Below are 18326 nucleotides of genomic sequence, written 5' to 3' on the forward strand. Positions count from 1 at the left end.
TGTGCCTGACAGGGGATTATATCTGGTGTCCAGGGACAAACTAGCACCAGCTAATGTGAGACAAGTGCCTCAACCTCTCTACCATCTCTCTGCCCCCCTGAGAGACTCAGAGTCTTTTTTTTTTTTTTTTTTTTTTTTGCTTTTTGGGTCACACCTGGTGATGGTGATGTACAGGGGTTACTCTGCACTCAGGAATTACCCCTGGCGGTGCTCAGGGGACCATATGGGATGCTGGGAATCGAACCTGGGTTGGCCGCGTGCAAGGCAAATGCCCTATGCGCTGTACTATCGCTCCAGCCCCGAGACTCAGAGTCTTTGATATAGTGGAGTCTTTGATTTCTGCCATGAATAAGCCTTTCTATCACAGTACTCTGGTATGTAACTTTGTTCCTTGCCTCAGATAATTTATTAATAGATCTAGCAAAATTAATTTAAGTACTTTATAATACCTACTATGTATACAAGTAAAGCAACCACTATTTTAGGCACATTTCTCTTTTTTTGATACAATTGTATATGCCTTTTGTTTTAGGTTTCCTCAAGAACTGAACATGGGAAAAATCAGTGCTGAAATTATGTGGACTCTTTTTGCTCAGGATATGAAATATGCACTAGAAGGTAATTACATATGTTTATATTCATTGTAGCACATTTTTAGGTAATTTTGAGAATCTGTACTCCTCATTTTGAATGAAGATACTTGATGTATCAAAACACTGCTGTGATTATTTGAGTTTTTAAATGATTTCCACTTAGTATAAAGATAAGATTACAGGACATTTAAGAAAATAAAAAAGTTAATTCATTTTTAGTCAAGTTGTGCAACTTGTAAGATCAGAATGAGTATTTTAGCCATAGAAGAGTACAGACACAGAAATACTTTATTATTTAAAAATCTTTATTTTATTTTATTTTATTGCTTTCTGGGTCACATCTAGCAATGCTCAGAGGTTATTCCTGTCTCTGCACTCAGGAATTCCTCCTGATGGTGCTTGGGGGACCATATGGGATGCCTGGGATTGAACTCAGGTCAGCCGCATGCAAGGCAAACACCCTCCCCACTGTGTACAAGCCGCAGTTTGTTTACCAAAGCTGACGAAATTGGTGGTGTGAGTGATTAAGTTGAATATTTGTCTGTGTGAGTTAGAAATGAAATGTATTACTAGGCAGATACAATTTTATAGAAGGTCAATGGAAAGTCTGTACAACAGAGTTGCATCAATTACTCACCAACATGCAATGTAAATAGGAGAACTGTATCACTGTATCACTGTCATCCCGTTGCTCATCAATTTGCTCTAGTGGGCACCAGTAACATCTTCATTGTGAGATTTGTGACTGTTTTTGGCATATCGAATACACCACGGGTAGGTTGCAAGGCTCTGTCGTATGGGGGAGATATTCTCGGTAGCTTGCCGGGCTCTCCAAGAGGGACGGAGGAATCGAATCTGGGTCGGCAGCATGCAAGGCAAATGAAATATTTGAGATTGAATCAAGATAGAATTCACAATTTGATAATTTTTGTTTTCATTTTATCTACATTTTCATGAAATCATAATCACTGTAATAAAACAATTGAAGTGCAGATTAAAGTCTATGTGTTTTCTTCATCCTTCCGTGTGAGAAGCTTTTTTTTGGTGCAAAATTGTACTTATCTCTGTATTCATTCTGCATCAATATAGAGTATTTCCTGTGAAAATAATAGTGAAGGAAGAAAAATACTGGAAATACTGCATCATATAGAGAGAGTTGATTTTTCAACATATCTTTCTGATCATTTTTTTCTATATGCTTTCAGGTAATAATATGAGTTTATGATCATTTAGAACTAAGCTTTAGTTCAGGATACGCTACTTTACTTTTATTCATTTAGTCTAATATTGGATAATTTATTAAACTCATTAAGCCTCAATTTTAATTCCTATAAACTAGGGGCAAAATGCCCACTTTATTATGTTTGTGTAAGAAGAAGGTCAGACATGAAGGCAAAAGGGAGTAAGCACATTATTAGCACATAAATACTTAGCTAATATTATTTGTTATGAAAACATTGATAAGCATAATTTAATAAACGAGAACATATTTATAGAACCATTTAAATATCTAGGTGCCTATAATGTATGTTTAATTGGTAACTCCAGCTGAACATAGAAGTTGTATTTGTCGTCGTGTTGTTATCCACAAAATAGTTATCTGGCAATCATTTCTTCAATCAGGACAATCTGATTCAGGGCACCAATTGTGTAATATTTGCATGTGTCTTCAAAGTCTTTATGAAGAGCAAGTTTGGCTACTCCACAAGATGACAAGTGAATAGTTTGTAGGATCCACTGGTATTCACCTCATTTATAGTTAATAATTATATTCAAGATTGTTTGAAATTACTTAAGACACTGTTTTTTGGTTTTTGGGTTTTTTTTGCTTTTTGGGTCACACCGGGTGATGCCCAGGGGTCACTCCTGGCTCTGCATTCAGGAACTACCCCTGGCGGTGCTCAGGGAACCTTATGGGATGCTGGGAATCAAACCTGGGTCGGCCGCATGCAAGGCAAACGCCCTACCCACTGTGTTATCTCTCCAGCCCCGGCACTGTTTCTTAACTAGGAGTTTGTGTTTCAAGTCATATCTTCAAGTTAAATCCATATGCATAGGTTGATGAAACTGAAGAACAATATGTAAAACATATGTTCTACTGTATCTAATGTGTGGTGTACCTCAAGGTACTATTTTTCTCATTTGTCCTCTTTATAGTCTGATCATAAATAATTTTCTGATTTTAAATTCCATTTTCACAAGTCACTAATAGGATGAATGGCTTCAGGAAAATTTTCACAGTGAAGGATATAACTTCCCTGAAAATTGATCTCTTACTTTTGCTATTTTATGCTCTCAAATTTCCTTACATTTATTAGAGTGACGAAGTTACCACTCTACCCCTGCAGTCTACCTCAGAGACTAGAAACAGCGCAAAGGTTAGCTGTCTTTTATCTTTTTCTTATGAAAATCATTCAAAACTTTTTTGATACCTTTCCCCCATTCCGTTATATAACAGAGGCTCAGAAACTCTTATAAGTAACAGTTATGTTTGTTCTTTAAGAAAGGGAGAGGCAAGTTTCTCTCTCTCATTTAATCGAGAATCATCAATATTACTTTTGTTCATTCAAAGACAAACAACTGATAATTGCTCAAATGAATAACAAAAACATCACTGTGTGAAGAGGTATTTGCAGGGGTCTGCTGGGGGAGGAGTGCAAAGCTCAGGGCTTACCCCTGGCTCTGTGCTCAAAGATCACTCCTGTCAGGCTTGGGGGACCATCTGAAGCGTCAGAGATAAACCCAGCCTGGCCACACGCACAGCAAACATTCTACTCACTGAACATTCTACCCCAACAATGTTAATTTATTATACATTGATATTTGTGTTGTAAATAGCAAACTTGAGGCCCCCACAGCCAATGCCACTGGACTTCGTGCCAGGCTGTTTTCACTCGGAGAGCCCCGGGTGAGGGGGGGGGTGAGAACCCTCCCCGCCCCAAGGGACCCAGCCCTGGCAGCCAACCTCCACTACCCAACTGCCACCATGCTCCAGGCCGCTTACCACATGCTCAGGCAGGGCCTCACACATGTGTCCATGCAGCACATCATCATAGAGGGAAATAAATATATATGCCTGTCAGAGAGCCCAGCAAGCTACTGAGAGTATCCTGCCCGTCAGGCAGAGTCTGGCAAGCTCCCTGTGGCATATGATATGCCAAAAACAGTAGCAATAACAAGTCTTATTCCCCTGACCCTGAAAGAGCCTCCAATTTTTGGGAAAGACGAGTCAGGAGAGGCTGATAAAATCTTATGACTAGGATGAACGGAGACGTGACTGGTGCCCGCTTGAGTAAATCGATGAACAACGGGATGACGGTGATACAGTGATACTATTAATGGTAAGATACCTTTTAAAAGTTTATTTATTTCAAATGACAAGTAAGGGAGTGATTTTTCTATTCAGTAAGATATTGACTAAGATTTAGGCCTGACAATTAATACCAAACTACGCAGAGATAGTTAAATAGTACCTTCAGGAAAGCCTACCTTCCTGAGCTTATTAAATGACATTACAGTAAACATCTTAGTTAATCTTGTGCATTCATGGCTAGCACCTTTTGATGTTTGGCTTAATTTCAGGCACTGTCATTTACAATAGTGTTCATAATAGGGTTTTATGCATACAGCATTCTAACTGCCCTGCACCAGCTTACCTACAGCTTTATGACCCCCTTTTCTGTAACCCTTTCTCCTCCATTGGAAGCTCAGTGCTGTAGACCACTTTTTAGCTTCTGCTTTCGGCCATTGGCTATTCCTTCAGAGCAGGCACCAGGAACCTCTTCATTTGTCCCTGTCGCTTGCTAGTGTAGCCTGATGGCGAGTTGAGGGCTCTTTCAGGTTCAGGGGAATGAGCACCATCATTATTACTGTTTTTGGCATATCAGGTACGCGACGGGTAGCTTGCCAGGCTCTGTCATGTGGGTAGGATACTCTCGGTAGCTTGCCGGCCTCTCTGAGAGGGACAGAGGCTTTGGGAGAAGCCTCTAATCGCCTTTACAGATGTTCCCAGTCAGGCATATATATATATATATATATATATATATATATGTTAGAATGCTGTATGCATATATATCACATATGTATTTCCCTCTATGATTCGCTACTATTGTCTGAATATATATATATATTACACACACACACATATATATATATATACATATATTTATATATACCCGCATGGGCAGACCCTGGTAAGCTACCCATAGCCTATTAGATATGCCAAAAACAGTAATGATAGGTCTCATTCCCCTGACCCTGAAAGAGCCTCCAATCGTTGGGAAGGACGAGTAAGGAGAGGCTGCTAAAATCTCAGGGCTGAGAGGAATAGAGACATTACTGGTGCCCACTCAAGTAAATCAATGAACAATGGGATGACAGTGATACAGTGATATATATACCTTACATGTGAAAAATCATTCTTTATCATATCATCCCTTATCTTTCCTTCTGACTAACTTCACTCAGTGTGGTATTCTCAGATCTATCCATAAAGCAAAAAATTTGCATGATTTAATTTTTTTATATCATAATAGTATTACACTGTGTGTATATACACAGCTTCTTTATCCAGTCATCTGTGCTTTAACATTTAGGTTGTTTCCAAACTTTGGTTACTGTAAATAGTGCTGTCATGAACACAAGCTGCATTTTTATTTTTTTCTATCTTTTTCTATTTTTCTTAATATTTTAGTTCCAGAGTATACATTTTCACCTCCCTTACTCATTTATTTCCAGTATTTTATCACTTTTAATGCAACAATAAATTGAATTGTTGTATTATTTCCTATGCTCTAGTTTATTGTTTGCATTTATAAATTTATGCATGTATATTTTGCATTCTACAGCTTACTAAGCTCATTAAGTAGTTCCAGTAATTTGGGGAATGGACTCTCTTAGCCTGAGGATTTCTCTGATGTATGATATGATTTTCATTAGGATGCCTTTATTGTTAATTTACCTCTTTCAGCTTTTTAAATTTTTCTGTTTTGACTTTTACTAATTTAACAATGACATATCTTTATATCATTTTCCATATAGATATTCAGGTGTTCTCAGATGCATAAACTACTAATGTTAGTTCACTCCTTGGGTGTAAGACTTTTGGGGCTATTATTTTTTGGCAGATACTTGTCCTATACACCTTCTATTATTCCTGATAACATAATATTAACTCTTTCAATGGAGTCATATTTCTTCAAGTTTTCTTCAATTTTTATGTGCCTTATTTTTCCTTCCTCTTCCATTCAAACATCACTAGAATTTTATCATTAACTTATTTATCTTCTCATTTGGGAGATTAAATCTATGTTTGTGTGTTGGAGATTTTAATTTCATTTATGTGTTTTCATATCTAACATCACTGTTTAAACATTTTATAGCTTCAGTATTTGGTGATTAATTCCCACTGTCCTGCATTTCCTTTTTATCCATTAATGTGTAATTATGTATTAGTGAGCTGTTGGTATGTTTTATTAACTTTGTTCACCTTAGTTACTTAAAATCCATCTTATGTTAAACTCCACTTTTCATTGGCATTCATAACCAGTCTGATCCTGAGAAAGATTTCTGTTTTTTCTTTTTCTATCTTTTTAGCCTCTTTTGTTTATTTATTTTATTTTCAAATTTTTATTAAAGAGCCATAATTTACAAAGTTGCTGACAGTTGAATTTGGGGCGTGCAAAATTCAACACCAATCCTACACATTTCTTTCTCACTATCAAAAAAAAAATAATAAGAGATATAAAGTTTGGTTCTTCCTGAGGACATCTCACTATACATTCCAGGCCACCGTCCTCAGACCAGGTTAATCTTCCTAACCCCAGCAGGGTCCTAGTCTCGTCGTTACTTTTGGATCATGACAGCATTTGTCCATGACCATGCTCTCAACTTATAGTTGAGTATTGTGGCGCTTTGGCCTGGCCCATTTCGATGCCAGGGTAGCTCACAGCTTGCCCTGGGTCCATTCTGTCCCTCGTCAGGACCCTGCTTCTTGGGTGCTAGGAACTAAGGGCAACTGAGTTGAGAAAGCAGATGCCCAGGAGTAAATATTATTGGAGTCAATCAGCTCCCAAGTTACAAAGCATAATATTAACTGTCTTTCTGTGTCCATATAGAAAGGACATTACTCCAAGGTAAACTAAGTTCCCTACAGCAAGGCTAAAAGGACAAACCCCATGTTATCCTACAACTCTCTGTCTCACTGGACTTGACCTATTAAGTCATTTGCTCTGGTTTTCTACTAGAAAGGACTATTGCTCTTAGCTTGCACATCTGTTTTGTTTTTAAGGGTCTCAGGTGTGTTGAAGGAGTGATGTCTGTAGTTACCCTGGATGGGGAACTTGGACATGAAATCATATCCTGTTTCTTTTCCCCTGGTTGCTAGTCCTGTTCTCTCTTTGCATTCAGTTGGCTTTTCCTCTTGGCTACCCATGAGCATCCACTACTAGTGGCGAAGTCCACTGAGGATAGATTTTCTTGAGAAAAAGCATGAAGAGGACTCAACCTTCCAAGCTCACCAGATCTCCCTCTCTAGGGTCTGAGCCAGTGGGTGGCTTTTTGTTTATTGTTGGTTAATAACAAGATTCTGATGTTGCCCCTGTTTCTTAGCATCCCCGGGAAGAATTCAGTTCCCCACCATACTACATGTGCTGTTATTTTTGGGACTTCTAAGTACATGCAATGACCTTTGTGGACATATACATACTTCCTTCATCCCTGAAGAAGTCTATGAGTGCCCCAGAGACTGGAATGTCTTCAGTGTCCGGCGCTTTCTCTATGTGACTTCAAATCAACCCAGTGGGTGTTATCATTTTTCACGAGCAGAGAAATGTAGACATAGGCTCAGACGTGGAGATTGTGTCTGTAACACTGTGTCTGTCAAGTGTCCCTTCTCAGAGTCTCAATGGGATCTTGGAACTCTGGTGACCCACAGTCTTGATCTTCCCCTCTGTTTGACCTACCATTCCTTCGAGGTGGCTCGGACCTTCTTTGTTAGGCCCTCATTTCCCTTTTCGTATTCTGATAATAGCATGGGTTCTTCGACACCCACCTTCAAACATGCAGATGCTTAGATTGATCAAAATTTTCTTCTTCAGTGACAAACTGGTACCCGTGCTTGAGATACAGAATTGATCTTAAATAATTATCTCAATTATTTATTTATTTTTGGTTCCGGGGATCGCTCATGGCAGTTCACGGGGGTTACTCCTAATTCTGCACACAGGAAGTACTACTTATGGTGCTTGAAGAACCATCTGGGAAGCCATGGATATAAACCGGGTCAGTCATATGCAAGGCAAGTGGGCAAGCACCCTGTCACTGTCACTGTCACTGTCATCATGTTGCTCATCGATTTGTTGGAGCGGTCACCAGTAAAGTCTCCATTGTGAGACTTGTTGTTAATGTTTTTGGCATATCAAATATGCCACGGGTAGCTTGCCAGGCTCTGCTGTGCAGGCAAGATACTCTCAGTAGCTTGCCGGGCTCTCCGAGAGGGGCGGAGGAATCGAACCGGGGTTGGCCATGTGGAAGGCAAATGCCCTACCTGCTGTGCTATCGCTCTGGCCCCTACTTGCTGTATTATTGCTTCAACCCTATCTTTGATATTCTTAAATAATTCTATTCCCAGTAGAGGTATATTTTCCATGACTTATTTTGTTTCCCAGTGATTCTTAATGTGTAGGTCTCAGACCAACATTTACATCACCCATGGGTCAGAAAGACAGGACAGTGAGTAAGGCCTTGCATGCAGTAGACCTGGGTTTGATCCTCAGCTCCACATATAGTCTCTTAAATACTACTAGGAGTGATTCCAGAGCACAGAGTAAGGAATAAGCCCTAAGCACCGCAGATCATGGCTCCAAAACATATCAAACAAAACAAAAAAACTTCACCTGGGAAGCACTGCAAATGTCAGATTTATTGATTCAGATTTGGGTACTGTGATTATAATCCTTACTAAAGTTTGTGAACCCTAGTCTAGGGAATAAATAATCAGCTAGGGTCTTGTCCCACCATTATTCTAACAGTCAGGGATGTTTTCAAGACACTTATATACATCAAAATATGTCCCTTATATTCCACATGATGATAAAATTTAAAAAAAAATAAAAAAAATTTTAAAAAATGTCCCTTATAATGAAAATTAAAAGAGAGACTCTAAAATTTGTGCATTAGCCATGTAAGAAGAAAATGAGAAAGGACGAAAGTTATAGAAGAAAAAAGTTAACAGACCACTTTAATAGGTGACTTTTTAAATTTTATAAATGAAAAATTATAATAGCATCAAAACAAACAAACTTGAGGGAAGTAGATAGTGAGAAATGAATTGTAGTAGATTAATTTTAATGAACCTCAATGCTGTGGGCCAGATAGATAGTATAGTGAGTAAGGCACTTTCCTGGCATGCAGACCCACCTGGGTTTGATCCCTGGTACCCCATAAGGCCCCCTAAGCCTGCCATAGTGATCCATTAGTTCAGAGCCAGGGTTAAGTTCTGTGCACAGCTGGGTGTGGTCCCAAAATTAAAAAAAATATTCAAAAAGAGTAATAAAATTCAATGGGAAAGCAAGGCAAGGAGGCGATGACTCGGTCAAGCCAACTTACCATTGAGGTTAAGAAAAGTTTGTGTGGCATAATGTAAAAATGTCACTTCAATGCTATTATAGACCAAGTGAATTCAATAAAAATATAAATAATTATATATACCTCTGCTGATAAAATGAGTGTACTTCACATATCTACCTCATTCAAAATACTCCCATTCCTTAATTCAGAAAGGCTATTATTGTGTACCCAATCTTGACATTTTATTTTAATATCTAAGATTTTAAAGCTATTTTGTGGCCTTCTCTAGTTTTCCTAGCTTAGTCTCTCTGGGAAGGAAAATTTGTTTCACTGAGAGGAAATTGACCAGACACTCTCAAGCTCATTCTCTTTGAGCAGGAACTTTTTCATCCCTAAAGAGTAATTACAGTATTCTTGGCAAATCACCACATCTCTTGTGTGAGGTATTTTAATGAAACACTTAATATGGAAACTTACAAGTGATCATAGCTGCTAGGAGGAAAGTATACTGTGAGTACGATAAAAAAAAAATAAAGAGGGCATTTGACAGAAAATAAGTAAAAAGTTCGACTACATACATATAATAGAATAATAAATGATTATATAAAAAGCACTTATTCAGCTCTACAGTGTGCCTCTGCTATCTTGCTAAGTGTGTTAGCTATATTTCATCTATCAAAAATGGGGGTAGAGAGGAATTGACAAGACGCAGATTCTTTTCTAGTGAATCAATGTGAGTTCATGAGTGGGTGCGTGATGCATATGTTTGGTGGCGGAGAACCATCTCTCCCGGCCTCCTCGGAAGAAGAATAAAAAGACAAAGGACCACAGATTGATTGTCAAAATGGCCCATTTAACGCAGAGCTGTTACCATACTTATAGAACATTTGAGGGGGGTTGAGGTACAGAATTTCACATAGTGGTGATTGATCATTTACAGACATAAAGTCTATTTTGAAAGTAATTGTCTTGGGGCAATTAACTCAAGGAGTTGTTCTGTGTCCTAGGGAGATCTATATTGCTTTTATCCTTCCCTTGTTACTGGTAAATAACAATTAATTTTTTTTTCTTTTTGGGTCACACCTGGCATGCACAGGGGTTACTCCTGGCTCTGCACTCAGGAATTACCCCTGGAAGTGCTCAGGGGAGCATATGGGATACTGGGAATCGAACCCGGGTCGGCCGCGTGCAAGGCAAACGCCCTACTCACTGTGCTATCACTCCAGCCCCAACAAACAATTAATTTTACTTCTTATTAATATTTATAGTTATTTGGATAAACAGTAAGAGATATCACTGTATCACTGTCATTCTGTTCATTGATTTACTCAAGTGGGTGCCAGTAACATCTCCATCTGTCCCAGCCCTGAGATTTTATTTTATTTTTATTTTTTTTATTTTTTATTTTATTTTATTGAATCACCGTGTCAAAAGTTACAAAGCTTCGAGGTTTAAGTCTCAGACATATAATGATCAAACCCCCATACCTTCACCAGTGCGCCTGTTCCCCCACCAAGAACCCCAATATATCCCCCTCCCACCCACCCCCCGCACCTGAGTGGCCAATGATCTTCACTTTATTCTCTCTATACTTTGGATACATTCAATATTTCAACAGAGAACTGATTATTATTATTTGGAGTTTTCCCCCAACAATCAAACCCGCAGAAAAGGCTTCATTTGATAGTTTGTTTTCCATTGCTGAGAATGAAGATTATAGGTTTTGGATTTCTGTTGTTTTAGCTCAGCTCACAGTCTAGATGCATTTCTATAAGTCTCTGGGTGCCAAAATGGGTTAGTAAACCTCCTGGATCATAGTCTTTAAGGAGCAGAGGGGCCAGCCATGTCGTGTGCGGCTGCTCCGGATCTCATCTGGGTCGAGGGTGTGCCGGTAACACCCCCATCCCATGCTCTCTTTCTCGCCATGTCACCATAAGCAAGTACCTCTGGTTGTAAGTCTTAAAAGATGGCAGACACCACATGGGCGCTGTTGCTCCAATCACCGCTATCATCCCCGTAGAAAGAAAGCATTGGGAGAATCCTTCCCCCTCCTTGCCTGCCCTGAGATTTTAGCAGCCTCTCCTTACTCGTTTTTCCCAACGATTGGAGGGTCTTTTCAGGGCCAGGGGAATGAGATCTGTTATTGTTACTGTATTTGGCATATATATATATAAATATATATCCAATATATATATAATTTTTTCCCTTTATGAGAAGAGATATAGATTCCAAAATATAGTTCTCTGATCTCTGAGGTCTAGGCTGCTGGGCTGTACCATAAATCCCAGACCAGGTCCTCGGGCCAGTTTAGTTCTTCCTTCCCCCAGGGGTCCTATCTCTTAAATCATAATGGTTTGCATCAAGATGGTGTCTTTATGCTTCCTAGACTGTCCCATTTTGACGCCAGGATAGCTTTTCCACTAGCCCCAGGTCTATCCACGGCCCACAGTGGGACACCCTTTTTAGGATATTAGGAACAGTGGCAACCATTGCCTGAGTCAAGTAGTTATGACAAATGCCCAGGTGTAGACGTATTTGAGTGAATCAGCTCCAAATGTTAGGAACTTAGCATTAATGGTCCTTCTGTGTTTAAAAAAGAACATTGCTCTAGAGTAAAGTACAAAAAGTTACAGAGGAAATAGAAAAGCAAGTAATGCACTATGAATACAAAGTCTAGAGTTACCAGAAATTTTGACTTATAAGTAACCAAATCTGACTTGGGGAATTGTGACAATCAGAGATAAAGCACAAAGGAAAGTTTAAAGATAACACCGGGGATTAGGGGTCCCCGTAAGAGCACTGTAAGCTCTCTTGGGGGAGAAAAAGGGGTAATTCACTGATGAAGCCTGAAACACATAGGTTAATATACAACAGATCAAGATGTAGGAAGCTAAAAGAAGTATTAAGAAATTGTTCAATACAGACGATTGGTTAAAGAAACTTTGGTACATCTACACAATGAAATACTGTGCAGCTGTTAGGAGAGATGAAGTCATGAACTTGGCTTATAAATGGATAGACATGGAGAGTATCATGCTAAGTGAAGTGAGTCAGAAAGAGAGGGACATAGAAGGACTGCACTCATTTGTGGAGTATAGAATAACATAACACATGACCGACACCCAAGGACAGTAGATACAAAGGACAGGAGGGTTGCCCATAGCTGGAAGCCTGCTTCATGAGCGGAGGGGAGAAGGCAGATGGAATAGAGAAGGGATCACTGAGAAAATGATGGCTGGAGGAATCAGTCGGGTTGGGAGATGTGTGCGGAAAGTAGATAATGGACCCAACGTGATGACCTCTCAGTGTCTGTGTTGCAAGCCATAATGCCCCAAAGTAGAGAGAGAGTATGGGGAATACTGTCTGCCATGGAGACAGGGGGAGGGTGGGAAAGGGGGGGTATACCGGGGATATTGGTGGTGGGGAATGTGCAGTGGTGGAGGGATGGGTGTTGGATCACTGTGTGATTGTATCTCAGACATGAAAGCTTATAACTATATCACACAGTGTAGGATAATATAACCTCAGGTAGTTTAGGTTTATTGGGTTACTCCTATCACAGTGCTCACTTTCCTCTGTGTTTATTTGTAACTTCTGTCTTAGTGTTCTGTTAACTTATAAATATTGTTTTTCTCCTTTCCTCAGTCCCTAAACTCATTAACATCTTAGTACTAATTATTTTTTTATGGACACAGTGAGAGATACATTGAGGCTTGCAGGGCAGCTCTCCTGGGAACATCTTGCAGACTCAGACTATAGCATTCAGGCTAGATTAATCATTTCTAATCCTAGCAGGGTCAGAATCTAGTTATTACTTTTTGGATTATGACAGCATCTGTCCATGACCAAGCTCTTAACTTATAGTTAAGCATTAGGCACTTTGACCAGGCCCATCTCGATGCCAGGGTAGCATATAACTCACCACTTGCCCTGAGTCCATCTCATCCCTCCTTGGGACCCTGCTTTTGAGGGTGCTAGGAAGTAAGGGCAGCTGAGGCTTAGGTCGAGAGAACAGATGCCCAGGAGGAAAATAACATGTAGAGTCAAATGACTCCCAGGTTACAAAAGCATAGCATTTGCTAAGTCTTCCTGTGCCCATGCAAAAGGACATGGCTCTGAATAAACTATGCAAAGGACTCAAAAAGAAGAGAAAAACAATATTTACAAGTCAACAGAACACTAAGAAAGAAGTTACAAATAAACACAGAGGAAAGGGAGCACTGTGATGGGAGTAACCCAATAAACCTAAACTACCTGAGGCTATGTTATTCTGCAACACAGTGAATCAATAACATTTTTAAAAGAAGAAATTATTCAATAACAGACTGTGGTGGCAAAACAAAGTCATTTGAATCCAATATCAATGGTGTATTTTAGATAGAATAAAGGAGTAAGAAGAGATTTGGGAGGGGGGCAGAAAAATGGAGTCAAGCCCTCAAGGCTACAACAATCAGATTGACAACTGAGCTTTGTTCCTGGTCCTAAAAATATATTTTTAGATATTTAGATGAGATGCTAACACAACATTTTAGCTGATAGTCAGAGCAGGGAAAAGCAGAGAACACTGGTGTATGGGGAACGCTTTGGAAAGTCAGAGAACGCTAATGGGGGAAATAATGTGCCTCACATTACGTCCTGTGCTGTCAATCCTCTTCTCTGTCTTCCTGAGAAGTTCCAGTGCCCATATCTTCCATCTGACAATTTCTTGGGCATCCTCAAAAATGCGCTACTGTTCGTGGCCCGCGTCGTGATTTCCCTTCGCCAGCAAAGAGTGAGACGACACGGGTTGAGGATCCTTCTGCAGCAGTTTTATTCAGTTAACTTCACGGGGAGAAAGAACAACAACCCGGGTAATGGCAGTCCTTATATAGCCTGGTTGCCCCGCCTCTAAGGTGGTGCTCATCTTCTATTGGCTCTCGCCCATCACCCCATAGGGTGGCGCTCATTCTATTGGCTCTCGCCAATCACCCCATATGAGGTGGCGCTCTATTGGCTCTCGCCACGCATGCGCAATGCGGTCGTTGCGCATGCGCAATGTGGTCGTTGCGCATGCGCAATGTGTTTGTCGCGCATGCGCAATGTGCTCTGGCTCCCTACATCTCCCCCTTATGTCTTTGTTTATGGAGCCATCCTGTTGGTAGAAGGGGGTGGCGGTCACCACTGCCTGTATTACAAGGGACTGAGGAGGCCTCCGCACGTCCCCTTCAGGTCGCGCCAAGGCTCCACCTGTCCCGCCGTCCTCACTTCCAGGCAGGGCAAAATCCGACGGCGGCCCTATGCAAGTGGCTCGCCACCCTGAGTCGGGGGCCAACTCAGTGCAGTGCTCTCCGGCCTGACACCCTTCTCAGGAAGAATACTCGGGAGCACCCGTACTCGTGCAATGAGCCCTTGTGGCTCCGAGCGTGCAAGGGCTGCTCCCAGAGCAGGAGCCATGAGCGCAAGATAGAGGGGGATAGCGGGAGCCCAACGAGTCCGAGCCCCCGCCAGAGGATTGGGGCACCAGGCAGCAGTCAGCCATAACCCAGGTAAAAGCAAATAATCAAAACAACAATCAAAAAATACAACCATCAAAACAAAATCAGAAATGCAATCAACCAACATAGCATCAAGCGGTTTCCACGTAGGACATATGGGGCTTTGCAGTAAAATACCTCTTTCCTCCTAGGGTACATTCAGAATAGCTGGTATAACACATGGCATTCATCTGGTCTACCACTTGACAGTTTTGAGGACAGGGATCCCCCTTATTTATAAAAGTAGGCTTGGGCACGCACTGCCAAAACTGGGTCAGTCCGCCCCGAGCACTGGGCCGCGTGACGAGATATATAGTCAGAGTCCCACAATCCACGGTTTTCGTGTAGCTCGTTGGGGTCACCGAAGATTGTCCTCCCTGACAGTTGCACGGGGTCCCATACAGCTGTTGTAGGAGGCGTGTAGGGTCAGCCGGCCGGCCCAATCCGGCCTCCGTCGGTTGCACAGTCAGCAGCAGGATCATCATTGCAAACCCGCAGGGTCGGCACCAGACGACGAGCCGCATGTTCTCTGTAAGAAGAAAAGAGAGAATCCCTCTCAGGGGTTCCCCCTGGAGCATTCTGCGAACTCGGAAATCTTTAAAAACTCTCACTCCTTATGACCCTGAGCTAAGTAGCTTAAAAAAAATTTTTTTTTTTTTGTTATCTCAAATCAAATAAAACACTGGTAGGACAAGTTTTGCAACCAATATTAGAACTCCAAAAAACTCATGTTTTAACTAAACCATTACTCTTCGAACCTGTTTTTACTACAATTATTTCAGCTCACATTCTAATAATCCAATGCAGATGTATAAGTACATTGACACAACAGCATAAGACCTTTAAACCATCAATTTTCATGAAACATGAGTAAATCTTCTTTGGCTTAAGTTCAACAGTTTTTGTACCTTAGTTCAAATCATGAGCTTTCTAACTTTATCAATTCCACAATACAAGCATGCTGTCAAACACAGAAAGAGCCCTTCGGGTATTTATATATATATATATATATATATATATATATATATGTATATATATTTTTTTTAACCAAACTTCGATAATAGCATAGAAAAAAAAATTTTTGACTATCAAATGTCTACGGAAACACAAGTAACTTTGTTTATTTTGAGGGTTTCTGTACCTTTGTTGTTTGAAAAACAGCTAAATTCCTCATTAAAATTAGCAGAGGCTTATAAGATAAACCTTGCACTCTGAATTCCCAATTCACTTTTAGATTTCTGGCTCTAGTTCTGTAGCTGTTTCTAGATAGTACAGATACTGGAATTCAAAAGAATTTCAATTGGTAATAACTATTAATGTTCTTCCAATAAAAAATTTAGACTAAAAATTTCAATTTCGTTGTAGGCGCCATATTCTAATTAGAAATCTTTGTTTAAACCTGGTCTAACAGGTTCCAAAATCACATAGATCCTTTAAATTGCTGAACTGCATATCACCCTGATATCTTGAGATGATCCTGTTTTCCCCAGGCCTAATTTTTACCACTGATTCCCACTCTGGCTCCAGCACTCAAGTGTTCCACATAGAGAGACAGACAAACAGACAGACAATAAGTTCACTAAAAACACCACATGTACATGTGCACACATCTGCAGTTGATCTATCGATCTGACCCTTCAGAAATGGCAGGGAAAAAACTGATAGACTGAGAAAGGAAGGAACAAGTCCCCAGGGCAAAGTTAAGCCCTGTCGGCCGATTGGGAACATTGCTCCCCGTTTCTCTGCCTGACCAGCCAGTTTCCTGCTTATTAAAATTGGGTCAAGAAAGCGCTTTTGTTGATATAAGCCGGCAAAACAATCCATGACAAAGTTGTTGAAACCTAAGTTGTCAGATGTTACAATTTTAAGATCAAGATTACTTCTGAGGTGGATAGACCACCTTAGCGACACTCTTTTTCATTCCTGATATTATTAAACACTCAACCACATGATCTTGCATTTTCCTGACTTCTCTGCTGATAATAATAAGCATAACTAAGAGAAATATAATGAGACAAATATACACACACACTAAAGGCACTCGCACAAATCACACTCCTGCACTCATTCGGACCGGTCCTCTTTCATTCCGGTGCGCACCCCACGCACCACATTCACACAGAAATTCTTAAACCTGCCCTACGGGAGTCCACATTACCTTTGGTCTTGTCCCCCTGACAATGGGGTTGCTACAATGTACATCGGGCTCTTTCTGATAAGAAGCTAGCAATCTAGAGGCAAAAAGGGGGGGGTGCGGGGGGAGCATTCCTGATTCCTGATTCCTGATTCCCTGATTCCTGAACCCCATATGGTCCCTGCGCGTTTCCAGGAGTGACCTCCAAGTGCAGAGTCAGGAGTAAGACTTGAGCACAAGCAGTGAGGACCAAGAAACAAAACCAAACCAAAAAGTGAAGAAATAACTTACTTAAAAACTCTAATGTTCTTACTATAGTGAACTATGGCACATGTCACACTTCGCTGTGTAAATGACAAAGGGCCAAAATGACATTATCGAGAACCATTGTCCTAGGTTAAAGGAATACATAAGCTGAACTTCAAAGAATGAAGGTTGGGCATAGAGTGATGGATCTGAAGTAAATGTGAACATTTGGCAGTGGCCAAAAATGAGACAAACTGGGTTTATTAATAGGCCCAAATTCAACAGAAGCCTGTAATACTGAGTTCTTTTCTCAATGTTATCGTTCCCTTGGTGATGTTTTGAAAGGAAATTCCTAATCGGCTGAGAAGTTAGTCTTCATAGTTGTAATATTGCATCAGAGCCTGGCAAGCTCCCCGTGGCGTATTCGATATGCCAAAAACAGTAACAATGGAGACGTTACTGGTGCCCGCTCGAGCAAATCGATGAACAACGGGATGACAGTGGTACAGTGCTATCTTACTAGAAACACATCAGGGTCAACTTTGCTGTAAAGTATTAAGGCAGGCCACATCCAGCTGGGCTCAAGGCTTATTCCTGGCTCTACACTCAGGGATGACTTCTGGCAGTTCTGGGGAACCATTTGAAGTTCCAAGAATTGAACCCTGGTTGGCCGTGTACAAAGCAAGCACCTGACCTGCTTTTGTCAGACGAACACTTTTTTTTCACCATGTCATAATATCTTCCTGATACTATACAATGGCTATGTCAACTCTATGCCTTGGGATATTTAACTGATCAATTAATTACATTGTTTTGAAAAATTCTTCCTCTTCTTTCTCTTCTTTCTTTCTCTTCTTCTTCCTCCTGTACTCCTCCACCTCTTCCTCCTCCTCCTCCTTCTGTTATTTTTTTGGCCACCCCTAATTGTGCTTAAGGATTACTACTGGTTCTGTGCTCAGGAAAGCTTACACCCGGTAGCAGTCATTCCTGTTCCCATTCCTACTCAGTTGTACACACTTAATAGTTGAATGTCACTCTATGTAAAACAATGAAAACCATTCAACCAAACTAGAATTAAAATAAAGCCAGATGAATGAACAAATTAATATGATGTCATGTGCAGACAAGGTGCGATATTGCATAAGTCTTTACAATATCACTGTGAAATATTGTAAAGATTCAATCATTATAAAAGATAATAAGTATGTTCCTGTTACTCATAAAAACTCTTAGGGAAAACTACAGATCCTCCAGAAAGAAAAGAATACTATA

General features: G+C 40.4%; 1 protein-coding gene across 1 annotated transcript in view; it reads left to right on the forward strand.

Annotated features, from left to right (window-relative positions):
- Positions 1–18326, forward strand: part of UNC13C (unc-13 homolog C) — a 473794-nt gene that overhangs the window by 309491 nt on the left and 145977 nt on the right. Inside the window, exon 18 of the mRNA XM_055126062.1 lies at positions 533–618. Within this exon, the coding sequence (XP_054982037.1) occupies positions 533–618 (86 nt within the window). The remainder of the gene's footprint in view (positions 1–532; positions 619–18326) is intronic.

This window comes from Sorex araneus, chromosome 2 (assembly GCF_027595985.1).
Source record: "Sorex araneus isolate mSorAra2 chromosome 2, mSorAra2.pri, whole genome shotgun sequence".
NCBI classification, from domain to species: domain Eukaryota; kingdom Metazoa; phylum Chordata; class Mammalia; order Eulipotyphla; family Soricidae; genus Sorex; species Sorex araneus.